General features: G+C 39.6%; 1 protein-coding gene across 3 annotated transcripts in view; it reads right to left on the bottom strand.

Annotated features, from left to right (window-relative positions):
* TTC1 (tetratricopeptide repeat domain 1) overlaps positions 1–27,549 on the bottom strand; it is a 75,175-nt gene that overhangs the window by 33,643 nt on the left and 13,983 nt on the right. The window contains exons 2-4 of one of the 3 annotated variants that reach the window (XM_069592531.1): positions 23,841–23,901; positions 14,801–15,006; positions 13,366–13,728 (exon numbers count right to left, since the gene is read on the bottom strand). In XM_069592531.1, coding sequence (XP_069448632.1) covers positions 13,366–13,698 — 333 coding nt within the window. In that variant the 5' untranslated portion in view covers positions 13,699–13,728; positions 14,801–15,006; positions 23,841–23,901. Of the gene's footprint in view, positions 1–13,365; positions 13,729–14,774; positions 15,007–23,840; positions 23,902–27,549 lie in introns of those variants that run through there. The other 2 variants (XM_069592530.1, XM_069592529.1) reach the window with 2 other exon arrangements.

Raw genomic sequence — 27,549 nt, 5'->3', positions numbered from 1 at the left:
TCAAAATCAAACTACGGTTACCAAAGGAAAAACACAGGCAAGTGATAAATTGGGAGATTAGGAATAACATACACACACTACTAAATACAAAATAGATAACTAATAAAGACTGACTACAGCACAGGGAACTCTACTCAATATTCTGTGGTGACATATATGAGAAAATAATTTGAAAATGAATGGAGATACACACACGCACACACACACATAACTGATTCACTTTGCTGTATATACGCACTAACCAAATTATAAATCAACTGCACTCCAATATAAATTTTTAAAATTTTAAGATGATAAAAATAAAAAACATTTATATATAATTTGTTGAAAAAAACTAAAAGGAGTATGTTTAAAAACTTAAATGAGCATGATGACAATGATTTAAAAAAACAGAACCATGAAAAAGGACAGACATTATTTACAAAGAGAAACAAAATGAAAACAAAGATGGAAGAGTCAATAACTGAAATAAAATATTCACAGATGGGCTCAGCAGACCTGCATTGGCATAAGGATTAAGTAAACTTGAAGTTAGAACAATAGACATCCAATCTGAAGAACTAAGGCTGGGAAAAAAAAGATGGAAAAAAAAAAATGGACCCGTCACAATACATGTGATTAGAGTTCCAGAAATGAGGAGAGAACAAGTATTTGAAAAAGTGACTAAAAATCTCAAAACTGTGATGAAAAGAGTTAATCTAAAGATCCGAGAAGCTCAGTGAACCCCAAGTATATAGATCCATCTCTTAGAGACACCAGAGTCAAATCTGCTCAGAGACAAAATCTGAAAGCAACAAGATAAAAACAACTTATTAAGTATAGGGGAACAACAAAACTGTCAATATCTGATTTCTCACCAGCAACAATGAAGGGCAGAGGCAGTACAATGACACATTCAAAATGGTAAAAGAAAAAAAACTGTCAATCAAGAATTAAATATTTAAGAAAACCATACCTCAAAACAAAGGCTAAATAATAAATAAGGACATTCACAGATAAAGACAGAGAATTTGCTATCATACCTGCCTTACAAGACATACTAAAGGAAGTCCTTTGGACAGAAAGATGACACCGGACAGTAAAAGTTCCTGAAGAAGGGCATTATAAATGGGAAATACACCAAATGCTCTATAAACATGTTATTTTCTCTTTAGGGCTTCCCTTGTGGCTCAGCTGGTAAAGAACTGCCTGCGATGTGGGAGACCTGGGTTCGATCCCTGGGTTGGGAGGATCCCCCGGAGGAAGGAAAGGCTACCCACTCCAGTATTCTGGCCTGCACATTTCCATGGACTACAGTCCATGGAGTTGCAAAGAGTTGGACACGACTGAGCGACTTTCACTTTCAAGAAAATTTAGCTAAGAAACAGATGGCTAAAAAATCAGAAACATTAAAATGGTACAGTAAAAAAATTAACACAAAAGACTATAGTAAAAGAAAAAGGAATAAAAAAGACATGAGATGTATAGAAGACAAAATGTCTGATAAAAATTTAACCATGTCAATAAGCATAATGTGAATGGACTAAACACTAATGAAATGGCAAAGACTGTCAGACTGAAATTAAGAAGATCCAATCACATGCTGTCTCTAAGACACACTTCAGATTCAAACATGCAAACAGGGTGAAAGTTTAAGGATATCAAAAATATGTGAATCAGTAACCATAAAAGAGAGTGGATGTCTTAGTTTGGGCTGCTATCACATAAGTATCAAAGACTGGGTGGCTTATAACCAACAAGCATTCTGGAGGCTGGAAGTCTAAGATTAAGGGGCTGGCAGATTCAATATCTGGTGAGGGCCTGCTCTCTGGATCCTAAGGGTCTTCTCACTATAGCCTCATGTGGCAGAATGGTCAAGGGCTCTTAGATCTCTTATTAGGGCACAAATCTCATTCATGAGTACTCCACTCTCACGACCTAATCATTTCCCCAAGGCTCCATCTCTTAATTCCATCACATTGGGAGTAAGCTTCTAAGATATAAATTTTGGGAGGATGAAAATATTGTCTATAGTAGTGCCTACAGAAGTATCAGACTAAATAGTTTTAAAAACAAGAAATATTGCTAGAGACAAAGAAGGAACATTTCATGATGATAAGAGAGTCGTTAGGAAAATATAATAGCTATAAAAATGGATATGCACCTAAAAGTAGAGTTATAAAATACATAAAGAGGACAAACGGCCAGAACCTCAGAAGCTTCCCAGGTGTCCCTTCCAAATTCGTAATACCTTCTTTCTCACCCCAGTCCCACATCCCCCAGCAAACACTCAATCTGTTCTTCATAAATTAACTTGAAGAATAATTTATGTATTATTAACTGAGGTTAACATAATTCTAAAAATTTGAAATATTCACTTATGCTTGCCACCTTGTGAGAAACGTGTCCAAAAAGGACTCAAGAGATCTTAGAGGTTGCTCTAGACCCCTAAGTATTTTGCAGTCTACACTCACATTGAATTTTAGCTACAACTTAGCTAACAACACTTCCTGATTGTTTTCATGTGCTAGTCATTTAATCCTTACAACAACTTTGTGAGAAAGGTACTATTATTGGAGAAGGCAATGGCACCCCACTCCAGTACTCCTGCCTGGAAAATCCCATGGATGGAGGAGCCTGGTAGGCTGTAGTCCATGGGGTCGCTGAGGGTCGGACACGACTGAGCGACTTCACTTTGACTTTTCACTTTCATGCATCAGAGAAGGAAATGGCAACCCACTCCAGTGTTCTTGCCTGGAGAATCCCAGGGATGGGGGAGCCTGGTGGGCTGCCGTCTATGGGGTCGTACAGAGTCGGACACGACTGAAGTGACTTAGCAGTAGCAGCATACCAAGTTAAATGATGGAACTAGAACAGATCTGTCTAACTCTTCATGCTTTTAACTACAAGAGTATATTGTCTTTCACTGTATGAAAATAACAAATTGTTTGCAGGAAGAAATAACTAAGCCAGACACAGAAGCTGCTGCAGAAAGGTAATAAGCACAGAGCATACGTGTTTCACTGTCCTAAAGAAAAAGTGACTTTAAATTCCCTTGCGACCAAGAATTAGGGCACCTGAAAGGAAGATGACACTACTTCAGAACATGTCATCAAGTCACAGAGACCTGATCTATAAAGATTCTGAGACCTGTGTTAAAAATAAACCTCTACCTCACTGTGAATCAGGGACTTGTACCACTGGTCTTGGGTTTTTCTTCTACAGTTAATCCAAGTTCATTTTCCAGTAAGTTGGCAAAATGGATTTCTTGAAGATGGATGAATTCAATCTGCAAGTACTTGTTCTTTGAAAGTGAAAGTCACTCAGTCATGTCCAACTCTTTGCGACCCCACGGACTACACAGTCCATGGAATTCTCCAGGCCAGAATACTGGAGTGGGTAGCGTTTCCCTTCTCCAGGGAATCTTCCCAACCCAGGGACTGAACTCAGGTCTCCCTTATTCTTTGCCCTTACAAACATACAGATACATGGGATCTTTTATTCTGTTTTCTAGGAAATTATTTTCTTGGGTCATAGGGTAAAATAATTTCACATGACATGGGGCACAGTCCTTTATGAAAGAAGTGAAATATTATACTGCAGAAAGCCATCTCCACAGCACGCTTTTATACTTTTAAAATAATTCTCCAGTTATTTTATTACTACTCAAATCTCTGGTAATCCAATCTGAGTCTAAATGAGGTTCTAATGCCACTATAACCTAAATTTATGTGATAATCTGACAAACAGGAAGAAGGTAAGCATTTGGGAAAGGAAACAAACTCAGTTGACACTAAAATATAACGAGATCTTCGAGGCAAAGATGGACATTTTGAAACAGTCCTGGGACAAGTTGGTAGTTATTTGGAAAGTGAAAAATTTGGATTTCTATGCAACACCACACACAAGAATAAACTCCAACTGGACTGCAGATATAAATGTAAAAATCTATAACTACTGGGGAAAAAACAGGTGGACTTCCTCTTTAAGCTCAGTATAGGGAATGGCTTTCTGTAATTCAGAATCCTACAGAATTTCAACTGACACAACTTTAGATATTGGTGTAACCTGGAAAAAATATCAGAAGGTGTTCAACCGTTCCCTTAATCACAAAACAACCACTTCTCCATCAGAGACTCTCTCGATGCAGTGGCTGGCTAGGAATATTTCCTATACTTCAGATCAGTGAACAAAACATAAATACAATAAGCTTGACTTGGAACTTGCAAGTGTATATCCCATCTATCATTACTAAATGATAAAAACTTGCATTAAGTACATTTTAAAAAACTTCTCTTAATTAAATAATTCTGTAGTGAATATGTGTTTATAGACAACAGGGAGAAAAACAAGAGGTTCACTATCCGCAGATTAATTTCCACATTGTAACTCTATCAGCAGCTCTCTGCTTCCCCCTGCAGCTTTGTAAAGTAATTGCTACAAAATAAGAAAGTACTAACTTTTAAAGCACAGTAAGCAAAGATCAATCTTACCTGGCTGAAAAAGAGGGATAAAAAAAGTTACATACTTGCTGAAGGGCTGGAAAGTGGAAGCACAGACAACAAAACTTTCTGCCTCAGCCCTATTTAGATGGAAAGAGGAAACCCCACACTGAAAGTGCTAATCCACTGACCTACAAATCATCCCTAAGGGAATGGCTTATCATTAAGAAGGAAACAGAAGCTTCAGTTTTGTTTTCTTTGAAATAAGACATCATTTGCTTCACACATTTGCTCTTTCCACAAGTCACTTTTATTAGTCTACTAGGAGCTTGGAGGGAGAATCTCTAGATTGAAGCTGTAGTTAGAACCTCTCACTAAGCCTTGTCCTTCTGAGGAAAGACAACTGATCTTGGAAACAGTTTCCTGTTTCTTAACTCAGAAAATCCCATCTCCCAAAACTCAATTCAACAGAAATAAATTTTCTTATTTTGGTACTGCTTAAATTCTGTCCAACTCTTTTAATCTTTTAGAACCCTGAGCACAAGATCAGGGTAAAAAAAAAATATATATATATATATATATTTTTATATATAATATAATATATATATATATATATATCCTATTAGCAAGCTCTTCTGATGTTAGATGGAGTCAGTATACTGATTAGTCAATACTTCTTGTTTTGGAAGCTTAGTCATCTCCATCCATCGAGCTCTCTGTCTCCCAAAGTGCACTCACAGTTCTACCTGAACCAAAATGACATGGAAAATAAGCCACAAGGATTTATTGTATAGCACAGGGAACTACATTCAATATCTTGTAATAACCTATAAAGAAATATAATTGAGAAAAAGTACAACTGAATCGAACTGATGCTTTTGAACTGTGGTGTTGGAGAAGACTCTTGATAGTCCCTTGGACTGCAAGGAGATCCAACTAGTCCATCCTAAAGGAAATCAGTCCTGAATATTCATTGGAAGGACTGATGCTGAAGCTGAAACTCCAATGCTTTGGCCATCTGATGCGAAGAGCTGACTCATTTGAAAAGACCTGATGCTGGGAAAGATTGGGGGCAGGAGGAGAAGGGCACAACAGAGGATGAGATGGTTGGATGGCATCAGACTCAATGGACATGGGTTTGGGTGGACTCTGGGAGTTGGTGATGGACAGGGAGGTCTGGCGCTGTGGTTCATGGGGTCGCAAAGAGTCGGACACGACTGAGCGACTGAACTGAACAACTGAATCACTATGCCACACACCTGAAATGAACACAACGCTGTTAATCAGCTTACTTCAATTGTTAACAAAGGAGATTCCTGGCTGCTACCTCACAATTTTGTGGTAGCAGACACTTCTCAGGGCTTTGCATGGTAAGTAGGTTTCCTGTGATTCTCAGACACAATTCAGTTTGAGAACCAATGATCTACACAATGAGATCTTCCTTAGTAAACAAAAGAAACACTGAACTCCATTTTAACTCTTTCATCAGCAAATAACTTCCAAAAGTTTAAGAGTAAATGACCCTTACTTCCCCTGTTTTAAAATCAGGATCAGAAATCTAAGGGCCCTTCCAGTTCTTAAATTCTAGGATTTAATCACTTGTCAGTAGCATTCATTAAACTTAATACTGGTAAACGCTATGAAATTAATAAATATGGCAACCTTAGTTCAAAAGAATGCACATTAGAAATGAGATAAAAGGGAAAGAACAAATCAGAAGGGGTTTTCTCATGAGGTTAACAGAATATGCAGGGCACTAAGTTACTGAAAGCTTTCTGGAAGCAACCAAGAGAACTGTTCCTGGTAACCATGCCCAGGATTACAACAACACTGATAAGATTATGAAAACAATGCAATGGGGAGTTCCCTGGTGGTCCAATGGATAAGACTTGGTGCCCCCGATACAAGGGGCCTGAGTTCAATCCCAAGTCAGAGAACTAGATCTGACATGCAGAAACTAAGACCACCCACAGACAAACAAATAAAACAAATCATATTTAAAAAAAAAATAATGCAATGAGGCAGTAGATACATGGAAATCAAAAGGATAAAGTAATGTGTGATTTAAGAAATATGGGAGTGACGGGGGAAAGACTAATAAAGAACTTCAGCACTAAACCAGTAACTATTCCTGGTTAAAGATTAAACAGCCCTAAAGGAAAAAACAATCCTTTACAGTTTCAGAACCTAAGGAAAATGTTTTAAAATCGCAGAAACAACATGCTCTGAGTCCATGCTCACCAAGCAACAGACTTTTTGTAAATGAATTCGATGAGCAAACAACTGGCAACAGGGAGCAAATCCATTAAAAGGATGCAATCTGCACTCCGGCTTAAAATAAAAAACCTTTTTCATTTGCACACAAAAATGAAGTCACCAGAGACCTGACAAACTCAAAAAGCCCTCCACCATCTGCCTATTTCTAATGGGCATCACCAGCTACCAGGTAGCCAAAGCCAAGGAATCATGCTTATTCCTTTGTCCAGCCCTCCCAAAGGAAGCCAGTATGTCTCATCAACTCCTCCTCCAAAATGTATCCTGAAGTACTCACTTATATACACTCAGTTCACAGTTCAAGCTACCGTCAATCTTTCACAGGCTACAGATTAGGCCCTAACTGGTCTAAGTGTTCTGCCTCATCCCTGTCCCCATGACCAACAGAATACTCTCAATAAAAGGTTAATAACTTTCATCTTTCCTCTGGCTTAAAATTTCCCATCTGTTTTCCATCTGTGTACTCAGAAAAAAAATTCAAATTCCTTACTCACGGCTCTCAAGGTGTTCCATCATCAGACTCTCTCTTACTTCATCACCCCATTCTCTTGCTTCATCACTTTGCTCCAGATCCCGGGCCTTGCACTCCTTGCACGCTCATAAACTGTAGCCTGCCAGGCTCCTCTGTTCATGAGATTCCCCAAGCAAGAATACTAGAGGGGGTGGCTATTCCTTTCTCCAGGGGATTTCCCTGACCCAGGGAGAGAACCCAGGTCTCCTGCATTGCAGGCAGATTCCTTATCATCTGAGCCACCAGGGAAGCCCATGCCAAAAATATATCAAGTTTACAGCTACTGTACAACCTTCACACTAAGTGCTCCCTTTATATGGAATATTTTCCCATCAGATCCTCACACACTTGACTCCTTTTTCCCCGAAGTCTTTCCTAAAATGGCACGTCCCCAGAGAGGTCTTCCCTGACCAACCAATTTAAAGTAGTCCTGCCTACATGAAGCAACCTAGACAGATGTTCACCAACAGATGAATGTATAAAAAAGGTGTGGTACAGGTACAAAATGGAATATTACTCAGCTATAAAAAGGAGTGAAATTGAGTCAGCTGTAGAGATGTGGATGGACCTAGCATCTGTAACAGAGAGTGAAGTACATTAGAGAGAGAGAAACACCATATATTAACACACATATATGCAATCTATAAAAATGGTGCAGATGAACCTACCTGCAGGGCAGGAACAGAGATGCAGACATACAGAACGGACTTACGGACACAGAGGGGAAAGGAGAAGGCGGGTCGAACGGGGAGAGCAGCACGGACATGCGTGCATCACCATGTGTCAGACAGACGGCTAGTGGGAAGCTGCTGCATGGCACAGGGAGCTCAGCTTGGTGCTCTGTGATGACTAGAGAGGTGGGGTGGGGGTGGGAGAGAGGGTCTAGAGAAAGGGGATGCATATATACATATGGCTGATTCACGCTGTTGTATTGCAGAAACGAATAAGATATTGTAAAGCAATTATAATCCAGTTAAAAAAAATAAAGTAGTCCTGCCCACCCCTCCAGGCCCCATGCATTTTTCATCACTCCCCTCACCTCCACCCATACCTCCCAACTAGAATATGAGAGATGAGTGTTTTATTCACCACTGTATTCCTGAATGTCTCAAACAATGCGTGGCATGTGGAAGAAATGCAAATATTTCTTGAATAAATGAATGATAAAATCTCTGATATCTGTAAGACCAATTACTGGCCCTCACAGAAGAGAGAAAACCTTACTTACTCAGCTACTTAATGAAGGAAGACAGTGTGCAAGGTTCCAAGACAGTGGTCTTTGAATTTTAGTGTGTGTATAAGAACACCCAGAGAACTCCACTTTGATAAGCAGCCCACAAAAATGATTCTCTTACATCAATACTACCACAAAGAAATATATTCTATAGTTTCCCAAACTATAAGCATCTTTGTATCATAATATTATTATAGTAATAATTCTCATCTGCTACCAGCTAAGTCCACCTCAGTCAAGCCTTTAAAAATCATTTATTTGCTTTGCAAATCTAGTACATCTCAAATGTGAGTTAAAAATCCCATCCCTCTGGGTAGTCATGTCTACATTTAAGTTTTCACAAATACTCAAGACAGCTTCTGAAACACACAGACACACACACACAGAGCTTTCTTGAAGAGATTCTGCCGGTTTTAACCAAACCTTAACTGCCTCCCTTCTCCATTACTCCTAATTAATCTACGAGTTCTGCTGGGAACTGGCACTCACTTGAGCCTGGATCTTCTCCTCAGCCATAGGGCAAGTCAAGTCAGCTTGAATAACAGACTTCAGCTATTGATACCTGATACGTTTGGCAATACATAGATCCTATGATAGTAAATCTTTCCCAAATCCCCAAAGGTCAGCTTTATGTACTTATTTTAGTAAAAAGTCTGCCCTGGTTATAAAGAATGGAAATTTTATTTATTTATATATTCAAATTGGAGTTACTTTTTTTTTGATGTTGGTCATAAATGTAACATATGCTTACCATAAAAAAAATCCTGCAAACATTATAAAATTGTATTAAAGATAAATGAAAATTTTCCAATAATGACATCCTTCAGAGCTACTCACTTTTTATAATTTGGTGTATACCCTTCCAAGCATTCCTGTATAAACATATTTTTATGTATAAACTAATTTCACACAGGTTTTTAACTTAAATGGAATCACTGACTGTTCTATGCTGCTGCTGCTAAGTCGCTTCAGTCGTGTCCGACTCTGTGCGACCCCATAGACGGCAGCCCACCAGGTTCCGCCATCCCTGGGATTCTCCAGGTGAGAACACTGGAGTGGGTTGCCATTTCCTTCTCCAATGCGTGAAAGTGAAAGGTGAAAGTGAAGTCGTGCAGTCGCGACCCCATCAACCAGGTTCCTCCGTCCATGGGATTTTCCAGGCAAGAGTACTGGAGTGGGGTGCCACTGCCTTCTCCGGACTGTTCTCTAACCTCTGATAAAGAAAACACCTGCATGTCTCTTCTACTCTCAATGCTCATGTAGAACATGTGTAGAAGTTTCTCTCACACCAAGCAACTCCAGCTCTACAGTGGACACCAGCCAGTGTCCTACACTTTAACTCAATTATGTCACTATCTACTTGGAGACAGTGCCAGACCCCAAAGCTTACAGACTGAGTTCCACAAGACTGGCTCCATCCACATTTCAGATGCCAATTGCAAGTCCAGGTTGTCACTGCTGTTTTTTTTTTTTTTTGGGGGGGGGTCTGTTTGTATGTGTATATATATATATTTTAAACTATAGTTGATGCACAATATTATATGTTATACATAAAGGTGTATACCACAGTGATCCATGATCGTAAAGGTTATACTCCACTTCTAATTATTATAAAATATTAGCCATATCCCCATAGTTTATTTTATACACAGGAGTTTGTGCCTCTTACTTCTCTACCCCTATACTACCGCTCCGTTCTTCCCTCTCCCTGCTGGTAACCACTGGTTTGTTTCCTTTATCTGCAAGTCTGTTTCTTTTTTGCTACAGTCACCAGTTGCTTTATCTTTTAGACTCCGCACACAAGTGGTATCATACAGTATTTGTCTTTCTCTGCTGCTTTCACTCAGGTCCATCCACGCTGTTGCTGCCAGCTCCGCTTTTGACCCACCGGCTATAAATGGACAGCTTCCACGACAACCTCCTCAGGTTCAACTAATTTGCTAGAGGGGCTCAGAGAGCTCAGAAAAAGAGTTCACTTATTAGATTATCACTTTATTTTACAGGATATAACTCAGGAACAGTCAGATGGAAGAGATGAGTAAGGCAAGGTTTGTGTGAACGGGCACTGAGCTTCCAGGCTCTATGGATGTGAATCCTCTCAGCATCTATAGGTGCTCACCAACTCTGAAGCTCTCTGAACCCCAACCTGCAGGGGTTTTATGGAGCTTTCATTAAGTAAGCATGATTGATTAATCACTGATCATTAGTGATTAATTCAACCTTCAGCATCTCTTCCCTCCCCAGAGGTGGGGTGGAACTGAGAGCCCCAAATTGACAACCAGACCTCATCCTTAGGGGTTTTCCCAAAGTCATCTCATTAACTCAGATGTGGTTGAAAGAGCCTTGCTATGAATAACAAACCTTCATCTCTTCACTTAGGAAATGTCAAAGGTCTTAGGAACTCTGTGTCAGGAACTGGATAAACACCAAATACATATTTATTATAAATCATATTATAACACCTGCTTAATTCATTTTAACATTCAGGCATTGATCCATGTCAATACAAGATTTATCTCTTTTTAATGACTACGTTGTACACCACACATAAATATGCCAAAACTGTTTAAAGTAATACCCTCTGTTCAACATTAGTTCTAGTTTTCTGAAATTATGAATGATCCTGCAATGTGTCTTTATGGGACTCACCAGCCACGTGTGACCATTTAAATTAACTAAAATTTTAAAAATAGTTTTCAAATTCATTTTGTCAGCTGCACTAGCCACATTTTAACTGCTTTATGGCCAGATGACTGTTAAAATGTAGTAGCCAGTGGCTACCATATTGGACAATGGAGATATAGAACATTCCCATCACTGCAGAAGGTTCCATGGTAGCCCTGATCTAAAGAAATGCTCATATAAAAATTTGCTATCTGTACACCATAGAAATGATGTAGCAATTCAAACTCTCACTGTTAGTACATCAGTTCCTACTTCCTTTTCTTGTCAACATCCAAACAATGCTTGGATCTGAGAAATGACGTATGTTTTAATTTGCATTTAAAAATTATTACTGAGACTGAAAGTCTTCCCATGTGGCCCTTTGTGTTTATTTTTGTTGTTGAATTATCTGAACCGTGTCTACTTTAAAAGAATCAAGCTTAAACATATCCTTTTCCCAATGACCTATAAAACTAAACCTTATGTGCAACAAAGAGACATTTCTTCATCTGTTTAGCTGATTTCCTAATACTAATTTCACAAAGATATTTATCAAAGCAGCATAAAAGAAAGCTAATACTACAACTGATGTGAGTTACACAGGTATACACAGTTGTCAAAACTCAGTGTGAGTAGTACACATTATAACTTAAAGTTTTACGACATGTAAATTATATCTTAATTTTTAAAAAGAAAAAAGTTTAAAAAGTATTCTGCTATTTAGAATATTTGATTTATAAGCAATAAAAAGAATTATTTCTAATACTTATAGAACTTAAAATTTTCTGGCCAGGAGACAAAAAATGTTTTGCTATAATGAGAATGGGAAGTACAGTATGTAACAAATCACGCAACTGCCAAACCAATGGCACTGGAGAAAATTCACTATGGCAGGGCAAACTACGTTAAGGTATCAGAAAAGCATTGCTGATATTTTAACATAGTCATTTCATATCTACACCAGTGTTACGAAAATTGAGCCAAACACTTTCTGGAAAATCATTTCTCTAATGTTATTGAATAGTACTTGATATAATTTTCTGAGCCATTTCTGCTGAAGGTAGTTTATGAACTTGGCTCATTTTTGCCCTTTATCGTTCTCCTCTAGTGGCACACATTAGCACAAAAGCTAAAACATGCATGTTAAAACCAAAAGATCTGATAATGAAAAGTGCCTAAGATGTTTCTCCTTACTTCCTGCTACCTCCCCCCTTCCATTATTACACTGCATGTTTACCATCTCAGCCCATCACCAATGCATCATAACCTGTTCAGTGAGTGCTTCAGAGGCATAAGCTACAAATCTCACTTATATTCTCTGCAGACAAACTCAGATGTTACAGTACCTCTTTAAGCCACCTTGCTTATGAGATCAGAAGAAAGAATATATAGAAGACACCAAGCCTCTGTCTCCCAAAATAAATGCTTGCTCAGTCACTAGCCCAGGGGCAGAGTAGCAGGACAGTATACATTTTATTAGTGCATCTGCTTTGCAGGAAGACAGTTGTTTTTATTATTAAATTCTGCATTATATTTTACCTTTGGAATCAAAAAGATCTGGGTTTGAGAAACAGTTCTACTGCTTAATAGATATATGATATCAGGCAAGTTACTGTACTATCCTAAGCTGCTGTCTTATGGAGATACTAACAGTTTCTGCTGGAGGTAGTTGTAGGCCATGTTGTAAAGATTAAATGAAAACACAAGCAACATTTTAAGCTTAGTGGTTGGCATAATACTGGTGCGTAACAAATGAGCTCCTATCACACACAATTCTGTTCCTCAAGAACAAAATAAAATGTAAATGACACAGGTCCCAGTCACTGCCCTCTGTAAGCGAATCAACACCAAGATATTCAGGCAGTCATTTTCTGCTAACGAAGGATTAACAAACAGGCAGCATACCAAATTCTAAAGTCTGACCAAAAAATATGCACGACAGGAATTTCAGCAGCCAACCATCCATAAGGTCATTTAAAAAAGCTAAAAGGTATATAATAAGAAATAATTACACAAGATGAACATAAGAACCCAAAGTTCACAGAAAAAAGTGGAAATTTCTTTGCTAAGCAGACACACTCAGCGCAGCCCCACCACGTCATTGATTTATCTCAGATCCATCATTACTAAAGCAATAAGGACACAGATGGGCCAGTCACTCTTTACCACAAATGATGCAATCTATGATAGTAGTATCAATCAAATTAAGCACTTTAAAAAAGTTTACGTGGCAAATCATGCACACCAAATAGAATATTTACCTTTTTCTCTTCATCTGGCATGTTCTTCTCCAGTTCCATTAGATATTCTTCATCTAGTTCGGAGGAATTCATATCATCCTCAGGTTTGTTCTCAATCTTCTCCGCTCCCGGCTCCTCCGTCTCAAATGAGGCACTGGCGTCATGAAAGCACTCCTCCTCCCCCTGGTCTTCCTGGGGCTGGGCGTCGACATCCTTGAGCAGTTCGCTCTGGGAATGATGCTCTTTGCCACTGGATACTGGAGGGTTAACACACTCTGCTTCCTGGGGATCTGTAACTTTCAAACCAGTGAACAGATCCTCTGGAACCCTACAGTCCTCCGACTTTTCCCCCATGCTGAATCAGTGAGGGAGGTGAAGCTGAAACTGCCAAAGAGAAAACAGGTTAGGTAATGCTATCTACCTGCCTATCCAATCCTAACTATCACATTTCAACAAACTTCTGCATCAAAATTCAAATCACATCCGAACTTCTTTTCATTGATTCAATTATATATTCATATATAAAGGCTTTCATAAGCCCACAAATAATGCCAAATGTAATTCTAACTGCTACCCTTTTCAGAATTTCTTACAAGCCAATAGGAGACACCGCTTTTAACGTGATTCTTTCATCTTCTACTGCTCCTAGTTTTTCAGGGTTGCAAAAAATTGGCAGAAGCGAAAACAATGGCAAGAAAAACGATGCGTTTCTAATTTTTCTTCAGATTGAATAACTAGGTCGTAAATAACTTCCAGCACCACCGCAGGAAGCTCAAAAATAAGTTTCTGGTAGAGTTCAAAATATAATCCGTGTCAACAGAGCAATCATCAACTTCACCCACTTGCATGTGATACAGCCCACGCAGGTTACAGTGGAAGGGAGGCCTTGGCTCAGGTAGCCCTAATCAGGATTCCCTAAGGGGTCAGAATTAGCCAGGAAAAGCGTGGTTCTTAACCCTGGATGCACAACGTTAACACTCAAAACGCTTTAGCAAGTCTTGCTGACCAGATTGTATACTCCGCAGATTCTGATTTACTGGTCTGGCGTGAAGCCAGGACATCTGTAGTTTTAAAACGGCATCCCAGGTGACTTTCAGGTGCAGCCAATTGAGAACTAGTACTGTAGAAGCTGAGTCAGACCTTCAGCAGCTTCACTCTTCCGGTCGCAGTAAAATCACGCCGACCCTTGGGTTGCGACAGAACCCGAATTCGCCCCTATCTCGTACCAAGAAAACTTAAAACAGTACAATTTTAATACGGAGACTTTGCCTCCACAGCAACGTTTTGTTTATCCCCGGTCCCAGGCCTAGTATAAGAACAAAGGAGTCTGAGGCTCCTGAGTTAAGGAGGGCCACCCTCACACTTCCCAAACGTTCCTCCCCTAGCTGTGTCCCTCAGCGCCAAGACTAGAGACCCATGTGGCTACTCACGGCTTCCCTGTTCCTCTCGTCCTCACCTTCCTCGCCTCCGAGATCTCTACTTCCGCTCAGTCAGGTGCTCTTCCGTCGGCGCCGGCCAATAGCGTCGTCGTTGGCAAAGCATCCTGGGAAATGTAGTAAAACCTCAGGGAGAGGGTGCGGCACTGTCGCTCTATCACGTCACTGTACGGACTGAAAATGTGCGATGGTTGCCATCTTGGGTTACGGCGAGACTCTGCGGGCTCTGGAGGAAAAAAGGAAAAGAGAAAGGCTGTTTCTATAGTGTTCCTTTTACTTCTCAGCTCTGACCTCTCAGATGCCAGCTGCGCTGTGTACAGAAGAGTCCTAAAGCATGAATCTTGTTCAGAAATAGTTTTCCCTCTGATCTTTCTCAAAGTGGTTTTTTTTTTTTTTGTCGAAAGGGGTCTACAGCTAGATCAAAACAGTGTTGATAAGTTGTTAAATGGCAACCCACTCCAGTACTCATGCCTGGAAAATTCCATGGACGGAGAAGCCTGGTGGGTTACAGTCCATGGGGTCGCAAAGAGTCGGACACGACTGAGCGACTTCACTTTCACTTTTCACTTTATACTCCTCCATGAATGTACAATGGATTTTTCCAGAGGATGTGTCCTGTGATAGCGCAATGGATTGAAAGCAGGAGCAACGAGAATCCAGGTGTCTTTCATTAAGCTAGAGATTTGCAAAAATGTAAGACAATGCCACTCTTCACTATATGTACATTTTTTGTTTCGGAAAACTTACCTATTGAAAGATTGTTTATGTTAGCATATAATGGGCGTATTGTTATTTTAAGTGAATTAATAAACTGATATTACAATATTTTCAGTTATAGGTAGAACCCACATAAACAAAAGCTTTTTGTGGTCCTCAATAATATTTGAGAGTGTTAAGCAGTCCTGGAACCAAAAGCGAACTGTTGGCCTATACATTCATTCAAGAGATGTTTACTGAATATTAATTAGACCCCAAGCATTGCCCACTAGGAATACAGAATCCCTTTAAGGTAGCCAGATACATAACCAAGGATAACAGCAGAATATTAGTTTTCTATAATTCACAGACCCTACTGCAGAGAAAGCTGGAAGTGACTTTTTCACGAAGGGTATAACATTTGCTTTTTGAATTTGTGTCTGAATGAGGTTATACATACAGTTATATTTTTGTGTAAATCAAAAGTTTTAATATGCCAAAAGTAAATATTAAAAATATATCAGAATTTTAGAAACCTTTTTATATCTTTTATTTTTTAAAATACAGTAAGACCTTCAAAAAGTTAAGTGGTTAGGTCTTATGATCTTTAAGAAGTCCTGTTAAATTCTGCTGTGATACGCTGTAAATTTCAGAGCAAAACTAAGAAAGTAAATAAATTCAACAGACACATTACAATGTCAAGTTTTTTTAATAGCTGTCCAACTTTGGATGATAGTTCTAGTAGCTAGCCTTTATTGATTACATGCTTATTAGGTGCTATATACTGTGAGAAATGCTCTAGGTGGATGATTTGATTATTTGAATCCTAATTCTAGCTCTGCCATTTGACTAGCTGTGTGACATTGGGACAAATTACTTAAAGCTTCTAAGCTTAATATATAAATGTACCTCATATGTAAAAATCGGGATGGAGCCAAGGGAACATTTCATTCAAAGATGGGAACAATAAAGGACAGAAATGGTATGGACCTAACAGAAGCAGAAGATATTAAGAAGTGGTGGCAAGAATACACAGAAGAGAACTATACAAGAAAGATCTTCATGACCCAGATAATCACAATGGTGTGATCACTCACCTAGAGCCAGACATCCTGGAATGTGAAGTGGGCCTTAGAAAGCATCACTACAAACAAAGCTAATGGAGGTGATGGAATTCCAGTTGAGCTATTTCAAATCCTAAAAGATGATGCTGTGAAAGTGCTGCACTCAATATGCCAGCAAATTTGGAAAACTCAGCAGTGGCCACAGGACTGGAAAAGGTCAGTTTTCATTCCAATCCCAAAGAAAGGCAACGCCAAAGAATGCTCAAACTCCTGCACAATTGCATTCATCTCACACACTAGCAAAATAATGCTCAAAATTCTACAAGCCAGGCTTCAATAGTATGTGAACCATGAACTTAGAGATGTTCAAGGCTGGATTTAGAAAAGGTAGAGGAACCAGAGATCAAATTGCCAACATCCGTTGGGTCTAGAAAAAGCAAGAGACTTCCAGAAAAACATCTACTTCTGCTTTATTGACAACGCCAAAGTCTCTGACTGTGTGGATCATAACAAACTATGGAAAATTCTTAAAGAGGTGGGAATAACAGACCACCTGACCTGTCTCCTGAGACATCTGTATGCAGGTCAAGAAGCAACAGTTAGAACTGGACATGGAACAACAGTCTGGTTCCAAATCGGGAAAGGAGTACGTCAAGGCTGTATATTGTCACCCTGCTTATTTAACTTCTATGCAGAGTACATCATGAGAAACGCCAGGCTGGATGAAACACAAGCTGGAATCAAGAATGCCGGGAGAAATATCAATAACCTCAGATATGCACATGACACTACCCTTATGGCAGAAAGTGAAAAAGAACTAAAGAGCCTCTTGATGAAAGTGAAAGAGGAGAGTGAAAAATTGGCTTAAAACTCAACATTCAGAAAACTAAGATCATAGCATCTGGTCCCATCACTTCATGGCAAATAGATGGGGAAACAATGGAAACAGTGACAGATTTTATTTTGGGGGCTCCAAAATCACTGCAGATGGTGACTGCAGTCATTAAATTAAAAGACGCTTGCTCCTTCAAAGAAAAGCTATGACCAACCTAGACAGCATATTAAAAAGCAGAGACATTACTTTGTCAACAAAGGTCTGTCTAGTCAAAACTATGGTTTTTTCAGTAGTCATGTGTGGATGTGAGAGTTGGACTATAAAGAAAGCTGAGTGCCGAAGAATTGATGCTTTTGAACTGTGGTGTTGGAGAAGACTTGAGACTCCCTTGGACTGCAAGGAGATTCAACCAGTCTATTCTAAAGGAAATCAGTCCTGAATATTCATTGGAAGGACTGATACTGAAGCTGAAACTCCAGTACTTTGGCCACCTGATGCAAAGAATGGACTCACTAGAAAAGACCCTGATGCTGGGAAAGATTGAAGGTGAGAGGAGAAGGGGACAATAGAGAATGAGGTGGTTGGATGGCATTACTGACTCGATGGACATGAGTTTGAGTAAGCTCCGGGAGTTGGTGATGGACAGGGAAGCCCAGCATGCTGTAGTCCATGGGGTCACAAAGAGTCGGACATGACTGAGCAACTGAACTGAACTGGATGAATCACAAGGTGGAATCAAGATTGCTGGAAGAAATATCAACAACCTCAGATATGCAGATGATACCACTGTAATAGCAGAAAATGAAGAACTAAAGAGCCTCTTGATGAAGCAAAAGAGGAGAGTGAAGAAAGCTGGCTTGAAACTCAACATTAAAAAAATTATGATCATGACATCCAGTCTCATCACTTCATGGCAAATAGATGGGGAAAAAGTGGAAGTAAAGACCGATTTTATTTTTTTGGGCTCCCAAATCACTGTGGCTGGTGACTGCAGCCACAAAATTAAAAGACACTTGCTCCTTGGGAGGAAAGCTATGACAAACCTAGACAGAGTATTAAAAAGCAGAGACATTACTTTGCCAACAAAGGTCCATTTAGTCAAAGCTATGGTTTTTCCAGTAGTCATGATGGATGTGAGAGTTGGACTATAAAGAAAGCTAAGTGCTGAAGAATTGATGCTTTTGAACTGTGGTGTTGGAGAAGACTCTTTAGAGTCCCTTGGACTGCAAAGAGATCAAACCAATCAGTCCTAAAGGAAATCAACCCTGAATATTCATTGGAAGGACTGATGCTGAAACTAAAGCTCCAATACTCTGGTCACCTGATGTGAAGAGTGAATTCATGGGAAAAGACCTTGATGCTGGGAAAGATTGAAGGAAAAGGAGAAGAGGGTGACAGAGGATGAGGTGGTTGGATAACATCACTGCCTCAATGGACATGAATTTGAACAAGCTCCGGGAGATAGTGAAGGACAGAGAAACGTGGCATGTTGTAGTCCATAGGATCGCAAAGAGTCAGACACAACGTAGCAACTGAACAACAACAAAACAGTGGTTACTCCCTCTTCAGTTTTTTGGCAGAAAATGATATAAACTAGAAGACAAGGACCCACAGGCTTGGCACATAATATTTAATGCACATTAGAGACAATAATAATATGTGACAGGCCTTATGACAATAGCTGGGTACAGGACACCTAATAAGAAACAGTCCCTGCCTTCCTCCATCCTCATGAGCTCACAGGCTAGAGGCGAAGGCTGGGAGACTGGGGATGAAGGAAGGCACTACTGAGCCGAAAGGAAGAAGCACTCCATTCTTTTCTTTTTATATCAAGAACAAACAAGCAGTTCAACCTGTTTGGTAGATATTCACTAAGAACATATCTGAGTTAGTCGGTTGGAGGAGGAATAATTCATTAAGAGGATAAAAAGGACAAAAAGAGAGGTTGGAGGACGTCAGGAAAACCTTTGGAGCATTTTGGGGAATGAGGAGGAGTTGGGTGTTGCAGAGGTATAGAGCATGAGACAAAACATTTTTAGAGATGCAAGCCCACCAATCAGTTCTGGAAACTAGAGATTTTGTCTCTTCGTTCTTGCAACCCTGCTCTGTAAAAGGAAAAGAAGTGTTTTCCATCTAGGGGGTGGTTCTGTTGTGATTTTCCCAGTGCAGAGACCATGTCTGCTTTGTTTACAGTTGTAAGGGGTCAGTGAACATCCTGCTATCACATGGGTGAATGACCCTCTTTCAGGAATTTATAGCCGAAACACTGAATAACCCAGTGCTCTCATGGGTTGTGTAGTATTTTGAGGCTTCTGGAATTTCCTTACACCATTGTTGTGAGAATTAAACACAGAAAACTTAAGTGCTCAAGATAGAAAAAAAAATTACTAAGTGCTAACTAATTAAGTGATATTAATATTAATAGTACTTAGCATGGCAAGTGCTCCACAAATATTATTAATGAAGATGTTACAGTATTACCACTATTAAGACCAATTACTAATAGTAATATAACTTGATTATTAGTGTTACTAATGATGACCAGTAATATTACTAATAGTGATAGTATTTGTGAAGTTTTCATTCACATCTCACAAGACAGGGAACTGATCACCTAAGTTTGTTGAAAGAATGAAAGCTGAACATGAATGAATGAATAGTGAATGAATGCTAGGCAGCATACTAGACCCTGTGGTGGGTACAGTGATACATCTGGAGAATAGCAAAATAATCATTTACTCTTTATTTTTCTTTCTGGAGGGAGCAACTGGGTGATTTCTCAGTGGCACACACCCATCTCTCAATCATAAGGAGTTGCTCACTTAGTCATGGCCTGCTAGCTCAGGGCTGGGAGCAGAGGAGGGACTAGCAAGGGGTAAGCAAGTCTCAGCAATGGCTAGAAGAGATGGAAGTAGAGAAGAAGTCTTATATTCAAGGGTGGTCCCGTGGGTCACTGGCATGTCAACAGGATTACTGCCTGTATGGGGGCTAAGAGTGTAGGTTCTGGTGTCAGGCTGCCTGGGTTTGAATCCTTGCTCTGCTTCATAGCAGCTGTGTGATATGACTGATCTTGGACAAGTCACTAAACCTTAGCACCTATCTCAGAAAGTTTCATGAAGTTTAAATGGGGTGACAAACCTAAAGCACTACATACAGACCCCGGTACAAACTTTACCTATACTTTAAGTTAAAGCAATTTATTTAATTGCTTTGTGGAGAATCTGCAGGCAGAGATGGAAATCACTCCTACCTCTCCCAGTGATTTACTATGAATACACTGTCCTAAACCTTTAGGAGGCTCTGTGCATCTATGCTCCCTGGAGCTGGAGATTTCAATCTATGCTAGACTTACTTGATCCTTCTCTTGCTCAAAGTGGATATAATAATACCACAAGGTTACTAAGCCTGGCTTTGGGGATTCAGCTTTACACCTGCAGGTTCTCTAAGTCCTGGCTCCTTCTCCCAGAGTTGGAGTGCTTGAATTTGCTAAAGTAAGGTCCAATATCCAGGAATAGTCAGGGATGCCAAAAGAATTCCCTGAGGTTAAGATACACATCAAATATATAATTAACATGCAGATTCTGTATTCTTAGTGTTTCCAAAAGATGCTATTGCTTTTTATTTTTTGCCAGTTCTAGTCTTCAAGTTGAGATTTCTAGATAGGAGACATAATCAAGATGTCACAAGTTAACATCCTGTGCATTTAAATTTCTAGATTTCTGTCTCTGTTTGACCAGCATGTCCAATAGTAATACACGTGAGACACTTATGTGTAACACACAAGAACAAACCTGACTCCATATTGGATCTATTTCTTTAGCTCTAACCCAAGTGCTCTGTGGCCCATGCTTAGTCATGCTGGCTTTGCACCTTTGTAAAAGAATGTTGCCTATAGCCTGCAATATACAGGAGAACCCATTCTCAAGGCTCTGACCTTTAAAGATATAACACTTTTCCTCTAAAGACCACAGAACAAAGAATGACATTTGTCTTGTTGGAGGTTTACAGGAACATTGTTACCAAACAGACCTACAGGGAAGGCAGGAACAAAGGATTCTGGCACCAAGGTTTGCAACATCGAGCCACACCCCCTTTCCTTTTAGCATAAAAGAAGCCTGAATTCTAATGTAGGGAAGATAATTCTTTGGGACACTAGTCTGTCATCTTCTCAGTTGGCTGGATTGCAGAATAAAGTCTCTATTCCTTGTCCCAACATCTCATCTCTTAATTTATTAGCTTGTTGTATGGCAAGAAGTAGTAATCTTGGACTCAGTAACATATGTTAGTTTAAATTTTTTTTAAAGCTTTAAAAACAGTAAAATAAGTGAAATTAATTTATTTAAATAATATTTAATTTAACCTAGTATGTCCTAAATTTGAACATGTAATCAATATGAAAATTATTAACAATTTTACATTTTCTTTTTCATACTAAATCTTTGAAATCATGTGTGCATTTTACTGTTATAGAACATCTCAATTTGGACATTAAATTTTCATCAAAAATAGTTGAATCTGTACTCAGATTTCATAAAATTTATAGCTAAAAAATAGATTCATATATCCAAGTTTTTCAAAAGTACTTCCGAAGTGACTAGTCAAATACTAGTTTTTAAATTTAATTAATATGAAATAAAATACATTTGCATGATTGCACTAGTCACATTTCAAATGCTCAACAGCCACATGAAGCCACTGTCTACTGTATTAGATAAGACAGGCTTCGATTTTTCAGGAAAACAGCTAACTAGCATTCGTAGAGAAATTCTATGTGTCAGGAGGTATGCTCATTTTTTAACCTTTGTAATTTTAGGTAATCCTTACAACCTTGGCCTCCCTGATTTTACTCTTTCCCCCTATAATCCCTTCAATATGCAGTAACCAGACTGATCTTGTAAACATGCGAACCCTATATGTATCTCAATCACTTTCATTGGCTTCTCAGGCTAATTAGAATAAAACCTAAAACTCCTTGTCATGACCCATAAGGCCCATGTGAGCTGGTCCCTAGCCACCTCTCTGACCTTGTCTTGTACCACTGCCCCTCTTGGATACTGACTACTCTGTATTCCTAAAACACATTTTCCCCACCTCCAGACCTTTCTGCCTCTGCCTGATGTCATTTACAGCTCTTCCCATGGTTTGCTCATTCTTATTCTACAGGTCTTGCCTCAGTAGCACTTAAGTAGTTCATTCTATTACATCACCCTGTCTCCTCCATATCACTGATCACATCTGTAACAATCTTAAGTATTTATTTACTTGATTATAATAACTCCCTCTACTAGACTATAAGAGCCACAAGGATTGAGATCCTTGTTTGCTGTGAAGTCCAAAGAGCCCAGCACGGCACCTGGCACATATGAAACACTCAAATATTGTATAAATGGATGACAGTAATAGATATTATTATTACAAATGACAAGACTGAGGATCAGAGAAGTTAAACGTTTTCCCCAAGGTCACACAGCTAGTTGAACAGAACAAGGACATAAAGCCAGGTCTAACCACAAAGTCTGCATTTTTCTAAAGAACCAAACGGGTGGGCAGATATAGTAACCTTAACTGTTAAGAGGAGAAGTGGCTTTGAAGGCAATTTATATCTATAAAAAATATATGGATATATACTTGGCAGGGAAACTCAGCAGTTTATCACTGTCAAGCAAATGGCCCAGAGCCCAGTTAAAGATGAGGCCTTTAATGTTGGTAATGGATGGATGAAGGTACCATATAAAATGGAGACTGACAGTCTTGGAGGGACTCATGCAGAAGACTGACAAGGCAAGCATCCTGCACCCACTTGCCCAACCCCACCTCTGCCCTCAGCCTTGGCCATTTGGATCAAGAAAGGGAATCTGTGCCCCAACCACAAATGGAATGACTTAGCTAGCACATTTTTCCCCCTTGGGACTCATCCACTGGACCAAACAATTTGTTCTGAGTATAGGACACATACTTCCAACCCTCACTTTACTATATTAAATGTCAGTGCCCATTTTAAAGCATAAAGCATTGTGTTCATGATGTATAAACCTTTGCAAGTTTAGGCAACAGACCAATTTTGGTTCAGCTGGTGGCAAGGATGGGAGACAGAAGGAAGACGGGCTGTTTGGGAAGTGCCAGCTGGGTGTCAAGTACCATGCTGAACATTTTCATCTGTCATTCCCTTCACTGAATCCTCCCAGGCTCCCATTTAAAGGGAGAGGCAATCTTTTAACTCCAGAAAGGAGACTGGCTTCTTTGTCATCCTTTGCAGATGTAGTGGATATAGGGGGAGCTAAATAAACTACAAGTTCTTCAGCGAGAACCTCTGTCCCAGGTTTCAGATCTCAGCTTGGAGGTCCCCTTTCTGGGGACTCACATTTTAAAGAGCTCATGCCCCACCACTCCAGTGATTCTCTTTCACAGGGTTCCATTTCATGAATCATGGTACGTTAAAAAATTATTTTCAATTATTTTACGTACCTCTTGTCATTTCTGTGGGAGAGGAAGCAGCAAGAGTTGGAGTTTTAGAGCAGTCTCTTTCCTGTAAAGGGACAGGTAAATATTTTAGGCTGTATGGGCCATGTGGTCTCTGCTGCAACTACTGGACTAATACTGTTACATGGAAGCTGCCAAAGGCATCATGTAAATGAATGGGAACTTGTCTGTTTCAATAAAACTTTGTTTACAAAAGCAGACATTGGGCTGGACTTGGCCAGCGGGCTGTAGTTTGCCAACCCGTTTCAGAGCACAGATTGTGGCATCAGATTGGCCAAGACTGAATCTCAGCTCAGTCCCTGACTAGCCCTGTAAACCTGAACAAGCTCCTTAAACTTGTGATTCCTTACCTGTAATGTAACGTGGGGTAACAGTATTTTCCTTCTAGGGTGACTGGGAAGCGTTAATGAATTCACATAAGTAAAATACTTAGCACAGAACCTGTCTCTCAAAATTTTTAATGTTATCAACATTAGTCTTAAGTGTTAGGAGGGCAGGGGCCACATCTGTTGTGCTTGGCATAGTGCCTTGCTAAAGGTGGGCAATCAAGGAACACTTGTAAGTAAATGAATGAATGAATGACCTCTTATTAATATCAAGATAAGAAAACCAGAGTTTTTTATCTGTTTTTTTTTTTGAATATAGAAGTAGGCTTTCCTTTTTCTATTTTAGTAGAATAAAAATTTTCCTCAATTCTATCTTTTAGCCGAGTTCTTCCCTATCTGGCTAAGACAGCAGAATCAGACTTCCATTCTCTCAAAGCCAGAAAAAAAAGGGCAGCTTCCATTGTGCAAACCAGACATCCTCTTCAACAAAAACATCCCAGGGTATTTCCAACAGTCCTTGGGGAAACTGATCAAAATATCACCTTGTTTAGGAACCATCTTTCTTGGCCAAGCTGACTACCTCCCAGTACACCGTGTCTTTGAGTTTAAGACTATGAAAGCATGAAGTTAACACCCCAAACATAATTTGAGCTCATTTCTAAAATATTGTTGAACAAATAAGATATTTGTAGATATTTACTTTGCTACTTGAAACATTAATTATAGTCACCTCAGCAGATTTCTTGGATGAATAAATATTTGGTAAATACAGATATTTTAAAGGCACAGACTATGAAAGAAACAAACCAACTTTCTCAACTTTCTAGTCATTTGTCCAATTATCCCTGTATTTAAAGATTACAGAGGAAATAACTGATTGATCTGTGATTTTTTTCTTTTAACCATGGTTTATTGACTGAAGTTTTTCAGAAGTGAAGTGAAGTCACTCAGTGTGTCTGACTCTTTGTGAGTTCATGGACAGAGGTGCCTGGTAGGTAGGATTTTCCAGGCAAGAGTACTGGAGCAGATTGCCATTTCCTTCTCCAGAGTATCTTCCCAACCCAGGAATCAAACCCGGGTCTCCCGCATTGTAGGCAGATGCTTTACCATCTGAGCCACGAGGGAAGTCCAAAATACTGGAGTGGGTTGCCTTTCCCTTCTCCAGGGGATCATCCCAACCCAGGCGGATTCTTTACCAGCTGAGCTATCAGTGAAGCCCAGCTTCCCTGGGGGCTCAGACAGTAAAAGCGTCTGCTTGCAATGTGGGAGAACTGGGTTCAGTCCCTGGGTCGGGAAGATCCCCTGGAGAAGGAAATGGCAACCTACTCCAGTACTCTTGCCTGGAAAATTCCATGGCTCCTAGGCTCCTAGTTTCTCAGAGCCTAGGATAATTGGAGTTATATGATCCATTGGGAAAAATCTCATTTTATCTCCTGTGTTCATAAGTAGTTCTATCCAAGTGCATTTAAGGTGCAATTTCCCCTTTATTACTGAGTTTTTTCCTAGTCCCAATCTATATGACTATCTCAGGACACTTATCTAGAAGTGATTGAAAAAATCAGCATCTCTGGGAAATAGGTCTAAAGTTGAACAACTTAATCACCCTCATTTATTACCACTTCAGAAGCTGACTCTGCACAGCTGAACAGGCATAAGCTCTGCATCTGTGTGTACTCACATGCAGATTTCCCTGGTTCTCTTAGCCCTTAACTAAATAAGGCTAGTATTATTCCCATTTTACAGAAGAGAAAACTGAGGAAATAGAGCACTGAAGGAAGTTGTTCACAATGACCATGATAGTTAGTGGCATAGTCTCATTTACAGCCAGAGAGGCAGAGTTCTCATATTTCAGGAGCTTTGTCTTATTTGTTCCATGGGCTCTTTGGCAGTCCAATGAAGCCTATGGATCCCTTCTCAGAAAAAGTTTTTAAAGGCATAAAGCAAAATACACATGATTATGAAGAAAATAAATTACTTTGAAATATGCATGCTCAGTCACTTCAGTGATGTCTGACTCTCTGCAACACTATGGACCTTAGCCCGCAAGGCTTGTCTGTCCATGGGATTTCCCAGGCAAGAATACTAGGGTGGGTTGCCACGCCCTCCTCCAGGGGATCTTCCCAATCGAGGGATCAAATGTGAATATCCTGTGTCTTCTGCATTATAGGCAGGAGAATCTTTATCACTGAGCCACCAGGGAAGCCCCAATTTTTTAAGTTACTAAAATATTAAAAACAAAATTTGTAAAGTAGATCTATATAGATGTATGCCTCTCAATTAACATATTAAATATGGCAGCTCTAATAATGACCACAATTTTAGGTAGTGATGAACGTAAACGACATCTTAACATATCTGAAACAACTATAATAGGCTATAAAATATCTGTGATTTCCTTCGGTAAAAAAAAGTCACAGAACCTGCTACTATTATTGTGGTCTGTTGCCTACAGTCATAATAGAAGGAAATGCTAAATTTCAACTAGAGGTTAGAGAAAATAAGAATGAAATGGTTTTCCCCATCCAAATTCACAACCCTTCTTCCTGGGTTTTATCCATGGTCCCTGTGAGGGTCTGGAGACTTTAAAAACTCCTTCTCTAGTCTGGTCCTTCATAAAACAGATGAGGAAACTGGGGGTCAGAGACAGAAAGTGATTACTTTGGATTGCTTAGCTATATAATAGCAAGGATAAAACCAAAGCCCAGGGGTTGTAAAGAACTCTCATACAGGGCTGTTACGAAGAATAAATACAATACATGTGAATGTCTGGTACAGTATCAGGCACACAATAGCCATCTTGCAAAAAAAAAAAAAAAAGGCCAGGTGATACAGTAGAAGCACATAGAAATAGAACTTTCTAGAAATCTCCTTAAATAAAAGGGGGACAGAGTCAGCAGTATGTGCCTTTTGTTCTTGTCCCTTTCCTTTTCCTGTCCAGAAGAGAGATTTGGTGTCCACATTAGAAGGACAACACAGGCAAATGCTAGAAGGCACATGGGGCCTCCATCCTCAATGGTAAGGAGCAACCACACAAGCCCTGGGTTAACTATTCCCCAACTTCTCACATGAGGAAAAACATCTGAGTTGTTCAAGCCACTGCTACTTGTGTTCTGTTATGTGTAGCCAGTTCACTCACTGACACACACCTCTTGCTGGTTGGTGGCTGACTCTCTCTGAGCTTTGCATCTGTAAGAGCAACATCAAGGTTTTCTGGTGAGGATCAGAGGGTACAGAGGACTCAACACAATGCCTGGTTCAATTTGAAAGACACAGTTAAACGCAGTTGTTGTTGCTCATACAACTCAACAAAATAAACCGAACAACCCAATCAAAAAAATGGGCAGAAGATCTAGACATTTCTTTGAGAA

The sequence above is a fragment of the Ovis canadensis genome, chromosome 5, assembly GCF_042477335.2.
Source record: "Ovis canadensis isolate MfBH-ARS-UI-01 breed Bighorn chromosome 5, ARS-UI_OviCan_v2, whole genome shotgun sequence".
Lineage (NCBI taxonomy): Eukaryota > Metazoa > Chordata > Mammalia > Artiodactyla > Bovidae > Ovis > Ovis canadensis.
This window is presented reverse-complemented; position numbering and strand designations above follow the sequence as displayed.